At 36.3% G+C, this 23,293-nt stretch overlaps 1 protein-coding gene across 1 annotated transcript in view; it reads left to right on the forward strand.

Annotated features, from left to right (window-relative positions):
• The window catches only part of TBX20 (T-box transcription factor 20), a 51,810-nt gene extending 33,248 nt beyond the window's left edge, over positions 1-18,562 (forward strand). The window contains exons 7-8 of the mRNA XM_007128291.4: positions 15,437-15,549; positions 18,025-18,562. Of these exons, the coding sequence (XP_007128353.1) occupies positions 15,437-15,549; positions 18,025-18,365 (454 nt within the window). The 3' untranslated portion in view covers positions 18,366-18,562. The remainder of the gene's footprint in view (positions 1-15,436; positions 15,550-18,024) is intronic.
• The last annotated feature ends 4,731 nt before the right edge of the window (positions 18,563-23,293 follow it).

The following is a 23,293-nucleotide window of genomic DNA, read 5'->3' on the forward strand; positions in this document are numbered from 1 at the left end:
TACAGCGATGAACCGCACGCTGTTTGATGCTTCCCTCACTCCTTTCCTGTGGCTAAAATGTCAAAGTATGCAGTTGGCACTCTCCCTTCACACTGAGAGTCTCTATAAAATGTTTAAAACTCCCTGGGATTGAACAAAACTTTCAAACACATGAAATTTGGACACAAGCCCAGAGGGAATCAGGCCTTCTTGCTCAGAGCTCAAACACTATTAGTTTAGATGAAGAAGAAAACTTCAGGAAACAAAGTTGCAAATCTGCTATTCTGGAAATTTATAGTTTTAACCTGCATCAAGCCATGGAGCAGCAAGCATTTTGGCAGGTTTGCTAAAGAGGTTCAGTTTATGGATAATTCCTAGGTCTTAAATAATGACTTCCGGTGCTAGAAAGCAAGCAGTGTTGGTTCTAACATAGCTCTAAGCTGGCCTGTGGAGTTTCTGAGGCAGTAAGGTTTTCATGAAGAGCAGTGTGGGGTGAGTGGGGCCCATCTCTAATCAGGTAGTGGAGCAGGGGTTGGCAAACCCTGGTCTGCCACCTGTGTGGTATAGTCCACAAGCTAAGAATGGTCTTTACATTTTAAATGGTTGAAAAAGTTATAAAAATAACATTTTGTGACATGCAAAAATTAAAATTTATTGTCTATAAAGTTTTATTGCAGGGCAGTCACGTTTTTCAATTTATGTATTGTATGTGGCTGCTTTCATGCTACAGTGACACAGCTGAGTATAAGTGACAGAGATCCTAAGGCCTGCAAAGCTTAAACTATTTTCTACCAGGCCTTTACAGAGTAAGTTTGCTGATCACAGGTTTAGAGCTTTAAGGGGCTGTGGAAATGTTGGCAGCAAGGAAAACTTCTACCCAGAAATTTTACCTCCTTAGGATGGTATTTAAAATGAAGAAACTCAGAATTTCATTTTGAGGCCCATATGGTGAGGCTAATTGACAAAGCTGGTGAGGTCTGATCTCTGCCAACACCTTATCCTTCCTATCTTTACAATGGTAGTTTTCGAGACATGCCTTAGGGTCATTTTAGCACCTGTAGTACAAGCCAGAAGAAAGATGACAGAGTAGGATGACAGAGTAATAACTTCAGAGATGCATACTTTTTAAGATTCTCTGTAAATTTCAATTATCTATGTTATTTTTATCCATCGTCTAATCTTGTGCCTCAACTATAATGAATAACTGAAAACTAGGTTGTAATTTTTTTTCCACTTTCAGAGGAAACTTGCAGGGCCTCTAGAGAACAGTATAAAAGGCATTTGGGAAAGCTGTGTTAGAAAGACTCCTAAAACATCATCTAGTTTATTGTTAAGGAATTAGAAAATACTTTTACTAATATTTCCCAAATTTGCATTTTAAAATGGAAAAATATGATATTTAAAATGTGTAAGAATCCAGTACTCAATCTTTAAATAAGTCAAATGTGAGCCTCCACTTCTCAGAATCCCCCTCCCCAGAGATAGTCTCTGTCCTTAGTTTGAAGGATATGTGTGTGCACACCCACATGTACTTTAAAGGTAAAATCCTACTTGAGTTCATACTGATACTTTCTATTTCAATTCAGGATGATAAAGTTTTTACTTAACCTCTCTGACCTTTTATCTGTACTTCTTTTCTCTCATGCTGAGCCTCTAGTTCTCAGTAACACCAGGAATGACAGAATATTCTGTCATTGCTCCTTTGCTTTATCTCACAGCATAGAGAAGCATAGCAATCTCAGAATATGTATGTCAGCATATCTCCAACAATGTGCCGACTAAAAATAGTTAAAATCTTTTTGTGGTTCTTTTTGTCCTTAGTGTAGATTCTGTTGATACTAGAGTGTTGTGTTTTTTTTAAGTTTTGTTTTGTTTTTTGGTCATACCACTAACCTAATGATACACATTTAGGTTCATTTGTTTTATTGTATTTTTTATATTTTGGAATTTTAAAAAGTATAATTTTCTTATATGGTTATTTAATACATGATTTACATGGTTTCAAGACAAATCTACAGAACATGGCTTATTCAAAGGAGGTCAAAATTCTATATCTCCTCCATCCTATTTCTTCCCTCTCCTATCGGTAACTATTAAAAAAAAAGAAAAAGCATTGTTTATCCTTCCATTATATTTTTTAATATAAGCAGATACATGTTTATATATGCTTCTTTTTCTTAAATTTTAACACTCTATACATTTTCACCTTGTTTTTTACGTAACAATGTACATTAGTATTTTATTACATATATATATCTGTACTATGTAAGTATATAATATACATGTAATGTATATAGTAATATGTTTGGGCTCAGTTGTGGCATATTGTTTTGTTATATTTAAACAGATATACAAGTATTTTATATAAATAGTCTTTTACTATGTGGTCTGTTTTATTAGCAACTTTTTTTTTATACTTCTTTTTGGTAACTAGCAAGATTCATACTCTTGTTCTGTTTTCCTTTACACTAATATCTGTTAAGAACTCCTACTCTCCCTCTTTCTAATTTTAAGTCCCCTCCTACAAGCAATATTGAAATTAACTAGTAACTTCTTTTTTTCTTCCCTACTTTCCCTCTTTTTCAGCATCTGATTTGAAGTAACATCCTTTGAATCCCAGTTAATAAACATATATAATCAACAACTTTATTCTACTTATCATGTTCTTTCCCCATTCTCCCCCCCATTTTTGACAACTGTATCTCATCTACCTTGTCAGAGAATACAGTCATTACATACTGTATCCTTTCTTATAACCATGGTTTAGTCTTAGTTCTATAAGTAAATATATATTTAATGCCCCTGATGCATCTTATGTCAGTGTCTCTCCAGTGTTTTGGTTGTCTGAAGTTCATTTTCTACTTGGTTCCTCAAGAAAGGCTATAGTGGGACCAAAATTCCTTGTCTATTGCATGAACATGACAGTCTGTGGCCTTCATTTGTGAAAGTCAGTTTGACTTGGTATACACAATCCTTCCATCACATTTTCTTTCCTGCCATATTTTAGATATGTTGTTACTTCACTGTCTCCTGGAATAAACTATGGCTGTCAAACTCTGATGACAATCTAATATTCTTTCCCATATAAGTGACAGCCTTTTTTCTGGAATGATCAAAAGATTTCATTCTTTTTCCTTTGTTCTTATTGTCCTTGATCAAAGGGCAGAACGGGATGCCCAGTTCCCAGAGGATTATCTGGACATGTTGCCTTCTTATTTCTCTCACTCATAGATGATGTGAAGGGACTGAAAGAAGGTGGCATCAGTCTTCTGAAACATTATTCATTTGTTCCTCTTGTACCTCATGCTTCCTTAGAATGAGGAGTCCTTGGAGTACAATCCAAGACCCTCTCTACACTAACTTCTAGTGAGCTTGCCAATGGAATAAATTTTAAATTTTCAGAAGCTCTGCTGATGACCTTAGAGGCAGAGAAGTGGAAATTCATGGTGAAATGAAATGTAAAGATTATGTGGATTTTCCTTCTCTACATCATGGGTCCCATCCAGACAGCTGGCACTTGCATCATTTTGGTGGACTCAATGGGAAGCTGAATGGATGTCCTGCTCAGTGCTCTCTCCAGATGTCCTATAGTAGAGCCATTTCTTTAAAAAATCCTCCTCTACCTTTGAATTTTGGACATATTAGTCACTTTTTTTCTTAAAGTGTGGTCCAGAATAAGACTTTCTGCAGTATACTTTGGTGTACTTAGTTCATCTCTCCTCCTCATCTTCACCTTCCCCTGTTTAGGATACCTGCTGCTGGTATCTGGGCTTTCTTCTAAGCATTCTGGCTAGCTTTGGAAAAAAGAAAATTCTGACATTCAGGGCTCCTGAAGAAGTCATGCATGTCATGAACTGATTAGTCCAACCTAATAGTTGTTACCCAAATAGCCAACAACATAAGTTCACATATCACTCTTATATTCTATCTTTAGAAGAAAACCAGTATAACTGATTTATGCAAAGCAGAGGAATACATATATGGGGGGGAGCATTGTATTGCCTGAGAAAATAAATGGATTAAACTTCAGCCTAGTGAATAGTGAAATGGTTATGGCTCATAACTTAGTTTGCTAATTCCCTTAATCTTTCATAAATACAACTATACTTGAGTATTATGGAGACTCTTAAAAAGTAGATTATGCAGTGTCTGTAATAAAGTAAAAGTGAAACATAATTTCAATGAAGTCAGCTAAAAAAAACAAACAAAAAACCCTGGATGTTAAAGGCAGCCACCATGTGAGAGGCAGGCTATTCGAAAGTAAAAATACTAAAGAAAGCAAATGGCAAAAGCTAGTAACAATGGTCTCTGCTTTATTTCTTTTAAGGCTGGAGTGATCTGGGGAGCCAACCAGTTTCTCTGTCATTATACCAATGAGGCAAGTAGGGCTGAGAGAGTGATCTGCCAGATCACACAATTAGTTAGTAGAAGATTTGGGGTTAGAACTCAGGGTTCTTTGCAACTAGTACTGGACTTTTTCAAAATGGCTCTTTTTAATTTTTACTTCTGTTTATATATTTATAGACTCATAAATTGTTAGAGCCATAATGGATCTTAGAGATCATCTAATCCAGCCCACCATTTCCCTACCACACCCTCATTTTATAGGAGAAAGCAAAGCCCAGACACAGATAAGGAATCTGATCGCACAGCTTCTTAGTAAAGAAACATCTTTTTATCATCTTCAGTGAAGACAGAGTTAGTATAAGAGACTGTATGCATAAAATGGAAGTTATTTTGTTTGGTAACCAGATTAAAGTCTGCTTTTAAATACAATCTATTAATTTAATAAATTAAAATAGTCTGGTGACAACAACCGCAGAAAGGAAGGGATGACTTTCAACAGAACTAAATTTTTTTTTCAAATTATATAAGTAGTTACCACAAAATTCTTTTAACTAGCAAGCTATGTTCCTGCATTTAAAACGTTACTCATTTATTCACAGCTTCTAAGAGGAAACATTTATATTACAAAACAGTGTCAAACAAATCAGCGGGTTTGATAGAGTAGCAGAGTTATTCACAATTGACTTACGGTCATAATTTGTCCTCCTTTTTTTCTTGCTTGTGTCTTTCTTTCTATCTGTGTCTAAAGGATATTTGTTCCCTGCCTCACAATTTACTAAAGTTTATTTTTAGAGGCTGAATAATCTGTACTTTGCATGAGACCTTTGTTCTAGTCACAACAGTTAGACTTAAGAAACTAGTTTTTTTTTTCCACAGTGGTACAGTTTACTTAAGTTGCTAATAATGATATAAAACCAGAAATGTGTATTACTATTGAAAAGAAAAATTAGTAGGATTAAGTCACATAAATAAAAATAAGCTAAAATCTGAAAGCTTTTAAAAAGATTGTTTTTCCAAAATGTATTGCATAATATATTTCTGTTCCCAAATTAAAATTAATGATTTATAATACATCTCCAATTGTATTATCTAAAGTTTTCATTTATTAAGTACTTTGTGGAAGCAACAAATATTGATATATTGTCTTCCAGTAATTTATGACATTATCTGCATAAATCTTTAGAAAAATATTGTGACAAAGAGTTGTTTACAAAGGCCTAGTAAGATATGATGTAAACATGAGCAAACTGATGAGCAAGGACAACTTTAAATATTTTGTTTCCTGTAAATTAGATTTGATTTTAATGGATCTGACATTTTCTCCCTGAATGCAGCTTTTTACCAGGTCTGTATTTAGAAAGAGAGAAAGTTACAATGTAAATTGAAATAATATTTACTTTTTATTTAATTTTCTCTCTGACATGTATATTGTAGTATGGTTTAAATGAAGCATAGAGTTATAGCGACCGGAAGTCTCAATTTCATCTAAAATGATTATGATTATGTAACCAGCTTTAGGAACACAAGATTTTGATACTCAATAATAACAGTGATTTAATTTTGTTACCTATAAACATTTATTGAGCACTTATTATATGCCAAGTACAAACATAAACTCTCTATGTGTATTTAACTCATTAAATCTTAATAATAACCCTAAGAGCTAGGTCATATTAATATCCCTCATTTTGCAGATGAGAAAACTGAGGCAAAGAGTAGTGAAGTAATTTGACCAAAGGCACACAACTGGCAAGTGGCAGGGCTAGGATTCGAGCTAAGCAGGTTCCAGTAACCACTACACTAGGGCAGTGGTTCTCCGAGTGTGGCCTCCATGTCAGTAGCATCAGCATTACCTGGAAACACTCTGGAAATAATATTCTCAAGCCGTACTTCAGACTTACTAAATTAGAAACTCTAGGGTGGGGTCCAAAAATCTGTGTTTTGACCAGCCCTCCAGGTAATTCTGATGAACACTGTCTTAGTCTGTTGGGCTGCTATAACAAAAATGCCATAGACTGTGAGTAGCTTAAACAACAGACATTTATTTCTCACAGTTTTGAAAGCTGGCGAGTCTAAGATCAAGGTGCTGGCAGATTCAGTTTTTGGTGAGGACCTTCTTGTGGTTCACAGACAGCTATCTTCTCACTGTGTCCTCACATGGCTGAAGAACAGAAAGCTAAAGCAAGCTCTCCTTTCTCTTCTTATAGGGTACTAATCCCATTTATGAGGGCTCCACACTTAAGACCTAATGGTCTACCAAAGGCCCCACATCCTAAAATCATCACATTGGAGATTAAGATTTCAACATGAATTTGGGGGACACAAACACTCAGTCTATAATACACTAAAGTTTGAGAAACACTGCCTAGATAAAGAAAGCACTGTTCTCTCCCTCATTCAAAGGCCAACAGTGTAGTGGTAACGGTGGTCATGCAAACACATGATTGCCATCCATCTAGTAAGTGCATTTAAAGAGGAATATATTGGGTAAAGCGATGGCACAAAGGAGAATGTGAAGGAAAAGGGAAGGTTTTGCTTTTTGAGCATTAAGAAATTTGTACTCTAGTTTCAGAGATAGAGGAAGGGTAATCAGTTCAATACTGATAGAGTATGTTGGTTTTGCTTATCTAGAGTTTGAACAAATAGTTCAGATGACTTCCAATAGTTCTGAACATTTTTGCAGAATCAACATAATCATTGCAGCTACCCTGTATCTTGCCCATCTTCTGGCTATGATTGTGTCTCTCACATCTATATTAGTCTTGGAATTAATGGTTATGCATTAGTCAGAAGAGATCTCTTAAAGATACCTAATGATGTACACTTTTTGCCTAGAAAAATAATTTACTGTTAGATATTAGAAAGGCCAACCTTCAATAATGGTACCCATTTTACGTATCTATTAAAATCCAAAGTAACTATTGTCTCTTGCTTTGGGATATAACAGAACTGAGCATTACAAGGTACTGTCCTAGCTTGTAATACCTAAGTCACTTAACCCATTAGGTGAGTCATCCCTTATTTTTCAGAGCACAGTATTCCAGAAATCCTCACAGTAGTCTTTCAGGCTAAATAAATTCTTTGCACTTTTCATTCTGCTGGAAACAGGGATTAGACGTAAAGTAAACAACATGAGCTGTGCCTTGTTCCATTCTTCGTAACATCTTCGAAGAGACGGCCCTGATTTGCACCACTGTTTTCAATCACTTAAAAGGCAATAATTTAATTATGCCATCCTTTATATAAGAACTGCCATTGCTTTCAGTTCCCTTCCAGGCCTGACAAAAATAAATCACTTCAATAAATCCCTTTTTTCTCCCTCTTAGAGACAAGAATAAGTAATGATACCAGTGATCTTCCAAGGACAAAATAAATATAATGTACTTTCTATAGAAAGGCAAAATATTTCACAAGGTAGTGATTCTTTGTGTTATTTAAACAATTTTTCTTGTGTATATGTGAAAAATGTTTAAATGATTTTATATAAGGGCATTTTTAGAGAGGCAGATACTACACTCTGCTTTTGAACTTAAATGCCTGGATAGAGCAGTCTACGTGCCTAGGATGGGCAACAGAATACACCTTAGAAATACACCATCCATAATTTCAGCCCATTGATGGTCATTCCTTTATGACTTTACAAAGAGAAAATATTTTCTAGGGTCTCTGAAACAAGTTTTTCCTCATGTGAAAATAACCACCTAATTCTTTTCTAAGTTCATTTTAAATATTAACAGTATGACACATGGCTTACACTAAAAGGACATCAGCTTGAATGTATATTATAGTTGTCATTTTATTAAGGGTTACTCATCTCAATTGACTTTTTTCTTAATGACCCAAGTTACCCAAAAAAGACAGTCATGCTCTAATATTACAGTGAATTAAGTCCTTGAGTAAGTGACTCAGCTGTTAAGGCTACAGGGGTCCAACATTACCAGAGTGTGGGCATATAAAGCTTAAAATATATGGCAGTTGGCAAACTGATTAGTTAGGGTCCATGTCATGCCAAGTTACCCTTTCTGTTAATTTCTGCATTTACTGGTGCCTCTTAGTAAATGATAAAATATTTTCATGTCAACAAGTCCAACTCAAGGGATTCAACAAGTTCATGGGATCTTTAAAAATAGGTTACACTTTTAAGCAGGTGATATGGACTCATTAAAGCCTAATGTTATATTTTATGATAGGTATAATTTTATAATAGAACTGCAAATAACATACTTTTCAAGTTTTCTGCTGACTTTTACATTCAATCACTGGGAAAAATCCTCCTGTTTGGATCATGTTATTCTGAATTAGGATTATTCATATGGGTGAAATAAATTGGAAAAAAATATAATCTAAAAGAATAGACTTTTTACCTGCTTTAGATATACTTTTTTTTTTTTTTTTTTTTTTTTTTTTTTTGTGGTACATGGGCCTCTCACTGTTGTGGCCTCTCCCGTTGCGGAGCACAGGCTCCGGACGCGCAGGCTCAGCGGCCACGGCTCAAGGGCGCAGCCACTCCGCGGCATGTGGAATCTTCCCGGACCAGGGTACGAACCCGTGTTCCCGGCATTGGCAGGCGGACTCTCAACCACTGCGCCACCAGGGAAGCCCTAGATATACTTTTATAGGCCACTAATATTTACTGAGTACCTCCTATGTGCCAGACACTTTCGAGCAATTCAAATGCTTTACCTCATTTAATTCTCATAGTTATAGTTCTTATCACTATTATTTGCTTTACTTTTATTTTTCCACAGCACTATCATCATCATCTAATATGCTACACATTTTTCTACATATTTTTCTTATCATCTTCCTCCCTCTCCCCCAGCCCTCTCTCCCATTAGGCAGGGATTTTTACGTTTTGCTTACTGCTGTCTCCATAATTCCTAGGATAGTGCCTTGTTCATAAAAGGTGCTAAATAATTTTGGGGGGGATGAATGAATGACTTCCCAATTTACAGATGAAGAGAGGTTAACCGAAATAACAAAACTAGAATGTGAAAATGGTTTTAGGTGGTTCATATACTCATCTATCCATTCATCCATTTAATGAGTGACTTTAAAGCCCATGAAATTTCCAATATACCACATTGCCTCCAATGCATTTACTATATTGATATAAAAACCAGCATGATAATGACAGTTTTATCAATTCATTATAAGTTCCCCAAGTATCAGCATTAGACCAGCAGTTCTTCTCTTTCTGTCCATTGGTAGGTTACCATTTCTTATGATAGTTTATGATTTGTAATTAATTTTGTATAAACATGTCCGAAGTTCAAATGGTGCAGAGGCATACATAGAGAAAAGTACCCATCACACACCTTCTCCTCCACTAGAACCACCTGGGGAGCTTTAACAATTACTGAAGCCTCTGTCCCACCTCACAGATTGCGATTTACTTGATCTGTGGGTATGACCTGGTTTTGGAATTTTTAGAAGAGCCTCAGGACAGATTTTGCTTCAGGTAAAGGTAAAGCAACGAGGACCAAATATAACCTCTTGCCTTAAATAACTAAGAAACACACAAAATATATGAAACAATGCTTTTTTAAATGATACTGGACACAAGGCAACAAAAGACAGTAATCCCTAAAAGATGGGAAACAAATGAGGTGAGCCCTATGATGGACCCAGCTTATAGTCTGAGAGAGTATCTAGGCCATGGCACAGGGAGGGAGAATACAGGCTGAGCCTGGCATACTCCCTGAGTTGAGCAGTCAGAGCTGAGAGTTCAATGAGAGCAACAGTGAGAATCCACAGGACAGACCACAGGAGAAGAGAACGCCAGAGTCCTACAGGGGGTCCCTCTTGAGTGTTAAGCTGGGAGCTGACTAGCACATGTGTGAGGAAACTACCAGAGGTTGCAGGGAGGGGAGCACCTGAAAAGATTGGAGGAAACAGTACCTAGTGTCCATACAGGGATAAAAATAATGCCTGTTCTAACTAGATGGACTGGAAAATCTTGCAATTTGCAGGGCATTTGATAGAAAACTCAGAAGGGTTTTGCTTTAATAGTGAGAAAAAAATTAGTCCTAGACTAAACAGTATTCCAGTCCTACCTAACATATCTTGAAAGCAAGACCCTAAACGACCACTTATTTCCAAGTAACTTAACTATATCCTAGAACAAAGCTCAAGAATATTTATAAGAATACAGAAATATCCAGCAACCACCAAGATAAAATTCACATCTGACATCCAATTAAAAATGAATAGAAATACAAAGAAGTAGAAAAATATAACCCATAAATTAACCAATTGAAAATAACCCAGAACTGACACAAATATTACAATTAGCAGACAAGGACATTAAAACAGTTATTATAACTGTATTCCAAATAGCCAAAAATTAAGTAGAGACACAGAAGAGGCCCAAGTGATCCAAATCAAAATTCTATTATGGTTTATCACAGGATATTCAATCTAGTTCCCTGTGCTATACATTAGGACCTTGTTGTCAGAATTCTAAAGATGAAAACTATAATGTATAAAATGAAAGATACACTGGATGGGACTAATGGCAGATTAGATGTTGCAGATGAAATAATTAGAGAACTTTAAGACACAGCAATAGAAACTATCCAAAATAAAACAGAGAGCAAAGAGAAATTTTTTAAAATGAAGAGTATCAGTGAGTTGTGGGGAAACTTTAAACAGTCTAATATATGTGTAACTGGAAAATTGGAGCCCCTAAAAGGTGGATGGGGAGATGAAGGAAGAATTATATTTGAAGAAATAATGTTCAAAAATTTTCCAAAGTTAATGACAACTAAAAACACACAATCCAAAGAGGGCCAACAAACCCAAGCTCAAGAAGCATTAAGAAATAACACCAAGGCACGTCATAATCAAATTGCTCAAAACCAGTATAGAAAATATTGAAAGCAACCAGGGAATTAAAAACATAGTACATAAGATAAGGATGACAGCAGATTTCTTGTCAGAAACAAAGTAAATGAGGAGACAGTGGAGCAACATTTCTAAAAGTGCAGAAAGAAAAAAGTCTGCTCACCTAGAAATTTATATCCAGCAAAAATGTTAAAAAAAAAAAAGCAAAATGAAGACTTTTTTCAGACACACAAAATTGCACTACAGATATGTTAAAGGAAGTCCTTCAGGTACAAGGAGAATTATAACAGATGTCAACCTAGATCTACACAAAGGAATGAAGGACAGTGGGAATGGTAACTACAAGAATAAGTAGATCAATTTTTTTCATATTATTCAAATCTTTTAAAACATATTAACTGTTTAGACAAAAAAAATAACAGTGTAGTGTGGGGTTTCTGTAAAAGTAAAATGTTTGACAAGAATGGCACAAAGGTTAGAAGAGAGAAATAAAAGTAATGTTATTGTGAGTCTTATACTTAAAGTGGTAACTATCACTTGCCAAGCAGATTGTGATGTGTTAAAGATATTTACTGTGAACACTAAATCAACCACTAAAAAAACCAAAAGTTATAAATAATAAACCAACAAAGGAGATGAAATGGAATTATAAAATATAACCTAAAAGAAGGCAAAAAGAGGAAGAATTTTTTGACAAAGATGCAGTGGTAATTCAGTGGAGACGGGGTCATCTTTTCAATGAATAGTGCTGGAATAGTTGGCTATCAATAAGCAAAAAATGAATATCCATCCATACCTCATGCTTACACAGAATTAACTCAAGGCAAATTATATATCATTATGTGAAACCTAAAACTATAAGAACTTCTAGAAAAAAAAATTAAGAGAAACTGTTATGGTCTTGGTTTAGGCAAAGATTCTGGGACAGTATAGCAAAAGCATCCATAAAATTGCAAACAATAAATTGGACTTTATAAAAATTAAAAACTTCTGCTGTTTAAAAGACACTGTTAAAGATGAAAAGACAAGCCACAGCCTGGGAGAAAATATTTGCAAGTCATACATCCTATAAGGACAAGCATCCCGAATATATAAAGAAATCTCAAAACTCAATAATAAGGAAACAACCTAATTTTTAAAATGAACAAAATATTTGAACAGTTTTACCAAAGTTGATATATAGAAGCAAATAAGCACATAAAAAGATGAGCAACAGCTTAGTCATTATGGAAACGCAAATTAAAACTATGATGACATACTAGTACATGTGTATTAGAATAGCTAAAATTAAAAAGACTGATCACACCAAGTATTGGTGAGAATGCGGAGGAATAGAATTCTCATACACTGCTGAGTGGGAATACTAAAATAAATGATACAACTGCTTTGGAAAATAGGTTGGCAGTTTCTTAAAAAATTACACATATACCGACCATACAATCCAGCCATTCCACTCCGAGGCATTTTCTCAAAAGAACGGAAATCATATGAATATTTAAAAATATACATTACTATATGCAGCAGCGTCATGTGTAACAGTTAAAAACTAGAAACAATACAAATGTCCATCAGCAGATAAACAGGTAGACTACAGTATGTCCATACAATAGAATGCTACTCAGAATAAGAATGAACTATTGATATGTGAATCTCAAAGTAATTTAGCCAGATAAAAAGATACACATAAGGTATGATTTCATTTTTATAAAATTTTAGAAGACACAAACTAATGTGTAGGAACAGAAATCATACTAGTGTTTTCCTTAGAAAAGTATGTTGGGGTGGAGACCAGGGAGCATGATGGGCATGAGGAAACTTTTGGAGGTGTTACATACATTTAATATCTCACTTGTGGAGGTGGTGTCACTGGTCACATAAGCCCAAATCGATCAAATTGTACAATTTAAATATATGCTACTTACTGTACATTAATTTTACCTCAATATAGTCGTTGTTTTTTAAGAGCTTTAGGTAACTCAAGTGTATTTGGGACAAATTTGGGAATCATTGCTCCAGTAGGTCCCTAGTTCCACACTACAGAGACAACCTATTCTAGGCAGCTTCCTGTTCTGGAAACTGGAACATTCTGGAAATACTGTGCAAATAAAAACATACATATTTCTTGTTTTAAATTCACAAATGGCAGCAAACTTTATACACTGTTCTGTACTTAACTTTTTTCACTTAATATGTCTTGGTGATCATTCCATATCAATAAATATGGAATGGCCTCATTTTTTTAAACACCTACATGTTAATCCACTGGATCTGGAATTTGCCTGATCTCAGTGATTTTGGCTACATGAGGTGGTACTGTATGCTTATTTTAAAACCTTTTGGGAGTAAAGATAGAACTTGAATAGTTGTTAGAATTAATTTTTCTTTTAGGCATACCTTTAAGTCTTCATTTGCATGCTATATAATATAACACAATGCTCTAATCTGTGTGAGTATACAAGCTTTCTAGAACACTAAGTTCACTATTAGTATTTTTTTCACAGGTAAAGTCTGTATATCTCTGTGAAATGTTGAGAAGTATTACATTTTGAAAAGTTATTATGACATTTTATTTGCTTTCCTTATCCCCTCAAGATGAAATTTGGTGTTCGGTTTGTCCTTTATTCAACACACTTTTTAATAATCCTTTTTTTGTCCTTTGGTGGTTAATTTGGTGTTGGTCTTTAGGCCACAGCTATTCTTGGAGATGTATACTGTATAAGCTAACCTGTTACCAACTTCCATTTTTGGCAAAGAAATCATTTGGCTAAACTCTAGCTGGGGGCTTCCCAGGTGGTGCAGTGGTTAAGCATCCACCTGCCAATGCAGGGGACACAGGTTCAAGCCCTGGTCTGGGAAGATCCCACATGCCGTGGAGCAGCTAAGCCTGTGCACCACAACTACTGAGCCTGTGCTCTAGAGCCAGCGAGCCACAACTACTGAGCCCATGTACCACAACTACTGAAGCCCGCATGCCACAACTACTGAAGCCTGTGTGCCTACAGCCCGTGCTCCGCAACAAGAGAAGCCACCGCAATGAGAAGCCCATGTACCACAACAAAGAGTAGCCCCTGTTCACCGCAACTAGAGAAAGCCTGTGCACAGCAACGAAGACCCAATGCAGCCAAAAAAATTCATTAATTAATTTTTTTAAAAAAACCTCTTATCTGGTGTTTTTCTCGCTTAATGGCAGCAGGTTGAACTGGCAAATACCAAAATAATTTTTGTTTTTAAAGTTAACACTCTTTAGTTTTTAGACTATATTGCAATAGAAAGACCATCTAAAAGACAATATACCAATTTATTTGGGGGCTTACGTTCCCTAGTGGCCCTTTATGTGTCCTTCATAGGTTTTCCATAATTTTCAGTCTTAAAGCAACAAGAATCTCAAAGTGGCCATTATCCATACTACCCATATTGTCATATACTCTTTGCACTTACTAGGTTTATTAGTGAACATTGAGTCTTTTTTATGACTAATGATATTCTGAACTTTGGGCCAGTATTTCATCAGATGTTCAGTCAGTGCAGTTCGTATCAGGTGAGTATTTGTTTTGTATTCATTAGCTGATGAAGTCACAGGATTGCAGCTCCTTGTAGTAAATTCACCAGACATTTTTTCACATCATTAATCTCCATATTCCTATGGTCAGGTTTTATAGCTCCTTGTTCACCTTTGACCCTAATTTTGTAGAATTTCAGAGAATTGTCCTGATCCTGTCCAGTTAGATTTCTTATATTTATATGCCTGAGGTCATGTTTCTGAGGCATCTACAATGAAATAAACATACATGTTTTGAATGTTATCTTTCCCTGAAGTGGTGGTATTTTTTTTTAAATATTTTATTTATTTATTTATTGGGCTGTGTCGGGTCTTAATTGCGATGTGCGGGCTCTTCGTTGTGGCACTCGGGCTACTCTCTAGTTTTCTAGAACACTAGAAACGTGTGGCCTGCGGGTTTTCTCTTCTCTAGTTGTGGCGCTGGGCTCTGTAGTTTGTGGCACGCGGGCTCTCTAGTTGAGACGCGTGAGTGAGCTCAGTAGTTGTGGCATGTGGGCTTAGTTGCCCTGCGGAATGTGGGATCTTAGTTCCCCGACCAGGAATAGAAACTGCGTCCCCTGCATTGGAAGGCGAATTCTTTACTGAAGTGGTGGTCTTTTGGCTGAGCAAATGTTTTACTGACTGGTAAATCATCTTTAAGACTCCTCTCCTTCTCTGAGTACTTAACTTTTTAGTTTACTCAGGATGTGTCACTCTCTAATCTAGGGAAAGTGTGGAGAGCCTGATTCAAAAGCATTCCTATGCCCGCTCACCCATCCGTACCTATGGAGGAGAAGAGGATGTGCTGGGGGATGAGGTTCAGACAACACAAAATCGAGGTAAGACCACTTCTGGGCTATGCAACTGCTGGGCAGGGAGGTGATGAGACTTCTAGCCCTCAAGGGAGAGACTGCCCCAATGTATTTCAGAAGCCTCTTCAGGAAGGGACGGCCTGAGGCTGATCATTATTTTGCCTTTGCATCTTAAGTGACTGTGCTGCCTAAAGCCTTCCTGTAGTTTGTTTTCCAGTAAAAGGACATTGAGCCTCTGAGTCAGGGCCCAGGGGTTATTTGTCTGTGATCTACTACCAAAGAGCTATTGGACTTTGGGGGTGGCCCCTTAGTCTTTCTCAACCTCAGTTTTACAATCTGAAAATCAGGGAATATATCTGTTTTACTTATATCAGGAATATCTTATTAGGATCAATGACTAGAAATGGAAAACACTTTTAAAAAGAAGATTCTCAGGCTTCCCTGGTGGCGCAGTGGTTGAGAGTCCGCCTGCCGATGCAGGGGACACGAGTTTGTGCCCCAGTCCGGGGGGATCCCACATGCTGCGGAGCGGCTGGGCCCACGAGCCATGGCTGCTGGGCCTGCGCGTCCGGAGCCTGTGCTCCGCGGCGGGAGAGGCCACAACAGTGAGAGGCCCCCGTACAGCAAAAAAAAAAAGAAGATTCTCCTAGTGAACACATTGTGTAGAGGCGGTGGCCCAGGTGGTGAGAATAGGGGAATACTAAAAAGTTCCTCTGCTGCAGATGTTCAAAGAGGAGCCCTCTGCATCTGGGAGGCCAGAGAAGAGAAACCAGAGGGGGGTGCCCAGGCACAGGGATGTTCACATGGGGAGAGTCCTCTGTCATATTTTTACGTCCATGATATGGAATAGCATAAACAGTCAGAACATATGACATCTCTTACAGCTAAATTCAGATGAGCTACTAGTAATTATACAACTGGAAAATTCAGTGTCAAATTTTGTTTAAACTTCTGAATACTGTGAAATAAGAAAAACTTACTCTTGCAACTTGTCAAATATCTAATAAAAAATTATGGATGCTAAGCTGTCATTCCTGATAGTTTGTAATGATGTATATTACCATTATTACTTAGTATATTATTATATACTAAATATGTGATAAATACAGTATACATATATATTTTATTTTGTATTGTGACAGTTTGTTCTTTTCTATTGATGTGGCTTCTCATCTTGCTCAGTACTATGCTATTTTCATCAATGCATTCTGTTTTTATAACATGATAACATATTTTTATATCTGGTAGGGAAAATCTATCCTTGTTATAATTTTAAAAAATTTAAAATTCTGTCATTATTTGTCCTGATAATTTTGAGAATCGAGTTGAAGAGGGAAAAAACATTGGCATTTCATTGGCTTTACACTCAACCAATAAATTAATTTGGGAATAAATGACTTTTAAAAAATTTTTATTTTTCATCCAAGAATATGGCATGTGTCTCCAATTATTAAAATCTTTCCTTACATCTCTATTTCAATAGAGTCATGTGAAAAACGTCAAATAAGTATCGTGCATTTCTTTTTAGAGTAATTTCTAAGTATTTATGCTTTATTTTTGACAGTGCTTATTGTTTCCACATAACTCAGCTATGCTGAGTAGAGCTGGCATATTAAAATGTGTTTGGATTTTGTGTATCTGTCTTAAATGTAATCAACATAGTAAATGTTCTCATTATTTCCAAAAGAAAAGAGTTACAGAAGCTAAAGAAAAACAGTCTTGTGGGTTTTCATAGTGGCTTTGGAAACCAGGTAGCTTTGTTGAGGGTTGTCTGTCCAGCCTTACTTATAGGGATGCTACAGAGGTTAGGACGGATATCAGCTATTTGGAAGTCCTTTAAAGGGAATCAGGTCATTACCTTCAGGCAGGGTGCTAGTGTTTTGGCCACTCTCAGGGAGTATGCAGGCCATCTATTGAGTTAAGTCAGTAAATTCTCTTTTCCATATATGGTATAAATGATATATTCTTGGGTGGAAAGCTAGATATGCCTCATGATTGACCTCTCTTTTAAATTATAGATCTATTACATATTTTTTAAAATAAAATTGACCCTTACAGATAATGTAATTCTTTTTTTTTAACATCTTTATTGGAGTATAATTGCTTTACAATGTTGTGTTAGTTTCTGCTGTATAACAAAGTGAATCAGCTTTACATATACGTATATCCCCATATCTCTTCCCTCTTGCATCTCCCTCCCACCCTCCCTATCCCACCCCTCTAGGTGGTCACAAAGCACCGAGCCGATCTCCAGTGTATATGTATCCATGCCACTCTCTCACTTCGTCCCAGCTTACCCTTCCCCCTCCCCGTGTCCTCAAGTCCATTCTCTACGTCTCCATCTTTATTCCTGTCCTACCCCTAGGTTCTTCAGAACCTTTTTTTTTTTTAAGATTCCATATATATGTGTTAGTATACTGTATTTGTTCAGATAATGTTAATTCTTGATTTGCACACTGAGGTAGAGTTTCCAGTCTAATGAGATTTTTTTTTTCCTTTCAGGATCAGCCTTTACAACATCTGATAATTTGTCTCTCAGTTCCTGGGTATCATCTTCATCCAGTTTTCCTGGATTTCAGCACCCACAGTCCCTGACTGCTCTTGGCACCAGCACAGCATCCATAGCGACACCCATTCCTCACCCTATACAGGGCTCTCTGCCACCATACAGCCGACTTGGGATGCCTCTAACCCCATCGGCCATTGCCAGCTCCATGCAAGGGAGTGGCCCGACATTCCCCTCATTCCACATGCCCCGGTATCATCACTACTTTCAGCAGGGGCCCTATGCTGCTATCCAAGGACTGCGCCATTCCTCTGCTGTGATGACGCCATTTGTATGACTCTTCTAAAAATAGGAGAATCCAGATCCAGAATGTGCAAATGGGTATGGAAATATAAGACAGGGTTGGGTGGGTGGGATGTGGGGTGTTGGAGCCAGAGCTCTCCAGGAGACATGGGACCTATTAAAGAGGAGAGCTGGACTCACAATAAAACCTACCACTGAGGGAAAGCACCATGGACCAGGATTCATCTGTAGTGGGGGACAGCTTTTGGCTTTGAGAGAGAATCAGTGTGAAGTTCTTAGCCAGCCTAAGTCCCGCAACTATTGGATATCAATGTACCAAGAAAGTTTAATAATACAAGGCAGATGAATCTTAAGATGCATTACTCCTAGTGGTTAAAAATGCTGTGTCAATGCAGTAATGTATAAAGTCGATATGTATAGGTTTTCTTTCTACTTTCCACAGGTTAAAAGAATCTTCAAAGAGGCAATACTATATAACATACCATAATGCATAAAGGCTAAATGAAGTCCATTTCTCCCTATAGAAATGAGAGCCAATAGAGAAGTATTTGTAGTGCTGTAGCTTAAGCATGTTTCGTTTTCCTTTGTGTTAGTTTGCTGGGGAAGGAGCTGAGATAATGCTAATGCATCCTATTTTGTGGATGAATAGGTGGTAATGACTTCACAAAGTTCTTTCTGTAATACTGAAGGGCCAGTACCTGACACGTTCTTTTTCACAGTCTTTTCTTTCTTTCTAATTCTCTTTCTTGCAATTACTTGCCATTTATGTAGGAAAAATCTTCCATATACAAATAAAACTGAGGTTTTATTTTTCTGGGCTGCATTCGAAATACATTGCTGATTTATTCACTGAGGGACACTTTAAAGTCTCTACACCTTGACGCATGAGACTTTCTTTCACTACAATAAAAAGATGGTTGCCCTATTCTAAAAGGAATTTTTCTGCCGTGGGTACCAAAGCTCCCTTCATTTTTACTTCAGCTTTGGGAGACCTTATGGATGTTAAAATGCACCAGGCCAAATTCTCATTTTCAGTAAATCTGCTTCATTGTTTGATTAGCTGCTGCCACTGACTGACAAGGATTTATGAATGACCATTCTAAATGCCCATACAGCCACCACTTAACCTTTGGTCATGAATAGGTATGTGTCCATCTATCTGATTGGCCCTTTTTTCTCACTGTATTACATTCAGTAATTCTACCATTTTTCTAGGTCCATAATATGAAATTGCATGTTAACTCAATGACACCCTGACTGAAACACTGGAAGTACTTATAAGTAAATCTAAAGGATTTATCCACTTTATTTTCAACTCTTGCTGTCTTCTTAAGCCTTCTTTTAATATTTATAATAGTAATTAACTATATTGTAGTTCTATATAATTTCTGTATTATTTTTGAGCCATATATATCTAAGCATTTACAATCAGGGTAGTACATTTGGCATTTTGCAACAGTTCATTTCCCTAATAACAGAGGTTTAATGAAGTTTGTAGTCCTTCAATTTTAGATATAATGCATTCTAGCTATAGAATTTAACCTGTCTTCTTCACAAAGCTCCCCAATATTCTTAATTTTTAATGTAATATTCATTCTACTTCATTCTGACTACAAAAGTATTGAATCTGTTCAAAGAGATGGGAAATCTTGCTGCTGAGAGTAGAGGTGTATTTGGAAGTCAAATGTAATATACTTATCACATCAAACTCAAGTGGGATTTTATTTGGTTGTTTTAATGTTAGGCTTTTCCATATCAAATGACTTTCTTGGGCATTTCCAGCCTATGAAACAAGGTATAATTGGCACAGCCTGTCTAAGTGATGCTATTGTTGGACCTTGCAATTGACTTTCTCCACTGTATTCCAAGGTTTGGTTATGGAGAAGCACCAGCTGCGTTAACCAAACATCTCAAAGTCCTATGGCAGACGCTGTAGGCTTATTTCTAACTTCTTGCATGTTATGCTATAGTATCCACAGGTAGTTTGTTTTCAAACACAGCACAGATGTGCATTTCTTTAAAAAAGTAGTTATGCATAATGTTTAAAGTAAATATCCACAGAGCTTAGGATAGGGATTTAATGTTTAATAGTTGGCCTGTTGTCAGTGCTTTTAATACAGAGTACTGCTACTTAAAGCAGGAATAACAAAAGTAAATACTATTTTACATGATACTACTTAATACCCTAATAAATGACTGGTCTACTAAAGCAAATCCATATCTGAATTTTCTTTTCAACAAGCATGAAAGGATCATTTTAATACTATTTTGACATTTTTCCTAATTGGTGTGTCTCAAAAGTAGGTTTATGTATTTTTGTTAAATATGGTTTTATGCTAGTATGTCCTGAATTCATAACTTTATTTTGTAATTAATCAATATAAGACTAAAAATAAATAGCACTCTTAGAGAAGAGCAAAGACTAAGACACCAAAGCACTGCTCTTGGAAAATCACACCTGAAATTCTTGGATACACTTTTTAAGTATCTGGTATTATTTGAACAAGAAAGAAGAAGCACCGGTGAAATGGAGCTTAACCTGATCAGTCACTCTAGTCATGGAAACCAGGGGTAGATATATGACCCCACCAGCGTTCTTCTGAGCTCTTCTGCTTGTTGATTATTACTTAACCCCTTGGGTATTTAACATTTAAAACTCTAAAGTCTATTTTACCAAAACAATTGCAAGAACTAGATAATTAGGGACAAAGCCAACTCAATAATAAAGAGCATGAGTTATGGTATATTTGGAATAAATTCAGGGTCCCCCCCCAGGTATATTACAGTATTAAAAAGCCTGGCTAACGTATAGTGCTGCTAAAAAGCGGCCCTGCCAGAATGGCTTTATCTAACCCAAAAGAATTAATTCATAACTTAGTAGATTCTACATATGTGATATGTTTTTAAAACATTTATCAATAATTCTGAGTAAGCTCATTTATTTCTTTTACTTAGTAAATCTTCCCCCCTCCTCTGTCCACCCTTGGCAGTATAAAGATAAACATATCCAGTTTGTGTCCAACATATCACAAATTATTAGGTAATAAGGTCTACATTAATGAATTTATATTACATTGCTGGTCCTTTTGAGTTTATAACAATAGTATGTTGTCTTAAAGGTCTACCACCATTTCTAGTAGGTGGGCACAGAGTAGGAGATATTAAGACACTTCCTGATTATGATGCATCATCTAGTAAACACCCTGTGTAGAGTCACATTGACTTTGTGGGATATTCCCAAACCTCCTCTCTCCACCCTTATCCACATCTCTGTAATTGCACTTCTCCAGCCACAATGCCCCACCCTGGGGGGATAAAAAGGAAACCCTCTAAAAGCCCAAGAATAAGTATTCTTAGAAGCAAAGCATCTTCATCCCATACTGCCTATGAATTTTTCATAGAGATATTAGGATATTTATCCCAATTCTGAATTTCACATTAGGTTTTCAGGCTGTCCTGCTTACATTTAAGCTGAATTATACTAAGAAAACTGAGCTTCAAATAAGGTAAATGGAGTGACTTTACCACCATTAAAAACACAGTCAAACTCAAGCCATGACTCAGTAACTAAAGTTCAAAAAGTCAGTTATGTAATGTGCAGGATCAAATATGGCAAGAAAAACAATATCTTTACTCAATCTTCCATTGACCAAGTAAGGAAAACTGTTTTCATCATTAAATGTGTATGGAATTGATAACTACAAACAAAACAATATTATACTGTAAATTTAGACTGGACAGAAATGAAGCACTGGACAGAAAAAATTTTCAGCTAGCTCCTTTAGAGAGCTAGGCTTGGGTGGAGGATGGATTTTATAAATTTTTATATTATTTCAGAATGTAAGGATTTTATGTAAACAAGCAAAGGGAAGGTTAAAAACTCTTAAAATTTTAGGAAATCATAACATTCTTTCTTCACTACTATTCCATGCCAATTATAAAATATTCCAATACTTAGCTTTCTTCAGCATGCTTAAATACACAAAGGTTCATTTATAAATATTTGATAGACAAATAATCCATAAGTATTCTCTGGCCCTTATTTCTCTGTCTCTCCCTTAGATAATTCCAACCTCCTCCCCTGATAATAAGAAAATAAAAACATTTTGGTGAAATAGTACATCTGGACAAAAAATACAACTTGTTGTATTTTACTTCTGGTACATTAAAATACTGTATTTAGTTGTTGTTTTTCTTAGTTTCAGAAACCTAAAAGAAGGTCTTCTATTTCCTAAAGGATAAAATTGGATCTAGCCTCTTTAGTAGACTCTATCACAGTTCTATTGTTTGCTGTGTTCATTTGCTTAACGAATTGCGTGAGAACAGTCACTGTAATGAAGTGTGTGTGCTGGGGGTGGTGGGAAGGGCATGGGAAATGTTTTATGAAAAAAGAAGTTATAAGCCTAATACTATAAAGTAACATCTAATGAAGTTCTTTTTAAGTGCAATATATTTATTTCTGCTAGAAATGTATTATCAACATTATGTAATATTTGAAGCATTACATGTTATTTGTAAACAGCTTAAAATTATATATTACCCAAAATTGTACAAAAGTACAAATGTGTGGATGTTAATTTCTTTCATTAAATATGACGTGTTTCGATATACATGCACACATTTACAACTTTCATTATCTCACACACTTTGTGACTTTTGGTACCCATTTACTCACCTGAAAAACAAAAAGAGGAGGATTAGGTAAGATCAGGGGATCATAACTGGCCACTCCCAGGCCAGACACAATGCACAGCAGTTGTGGTTTTGTCGCAGGGTTGTGGTTTTGTCTTTAGTCGCACTTGAAAGTCTTTAGAGAGGACATTGCTCTCAAGTTGCCACCAGTTCCCATATTCCTACACCCAGTCCCTTTCACTCATTCACTCTATCTGATGAACCTTTAGAAGCGCCAGTCTTCGCACTTTTCTGTTCTGAATGATACCGAAGACTCCATAAAGCTTAAAG

The sequence above is a fragment of the Physeter macrocephalus genome, chromosome 5 (genome assembly GCF_002837175.3).
Source record: "Physeter macrocephalus isolate SW-GA chromosome 5, ASM283717v5, whole genome shotgun sequence".
Classification (NCBI taxonomy): Eukaryota; Metazoa; Chordata; class Mammalia; order Artiodactyla; family Physeteridae; genus Physeter; species Physeter macrocephalus.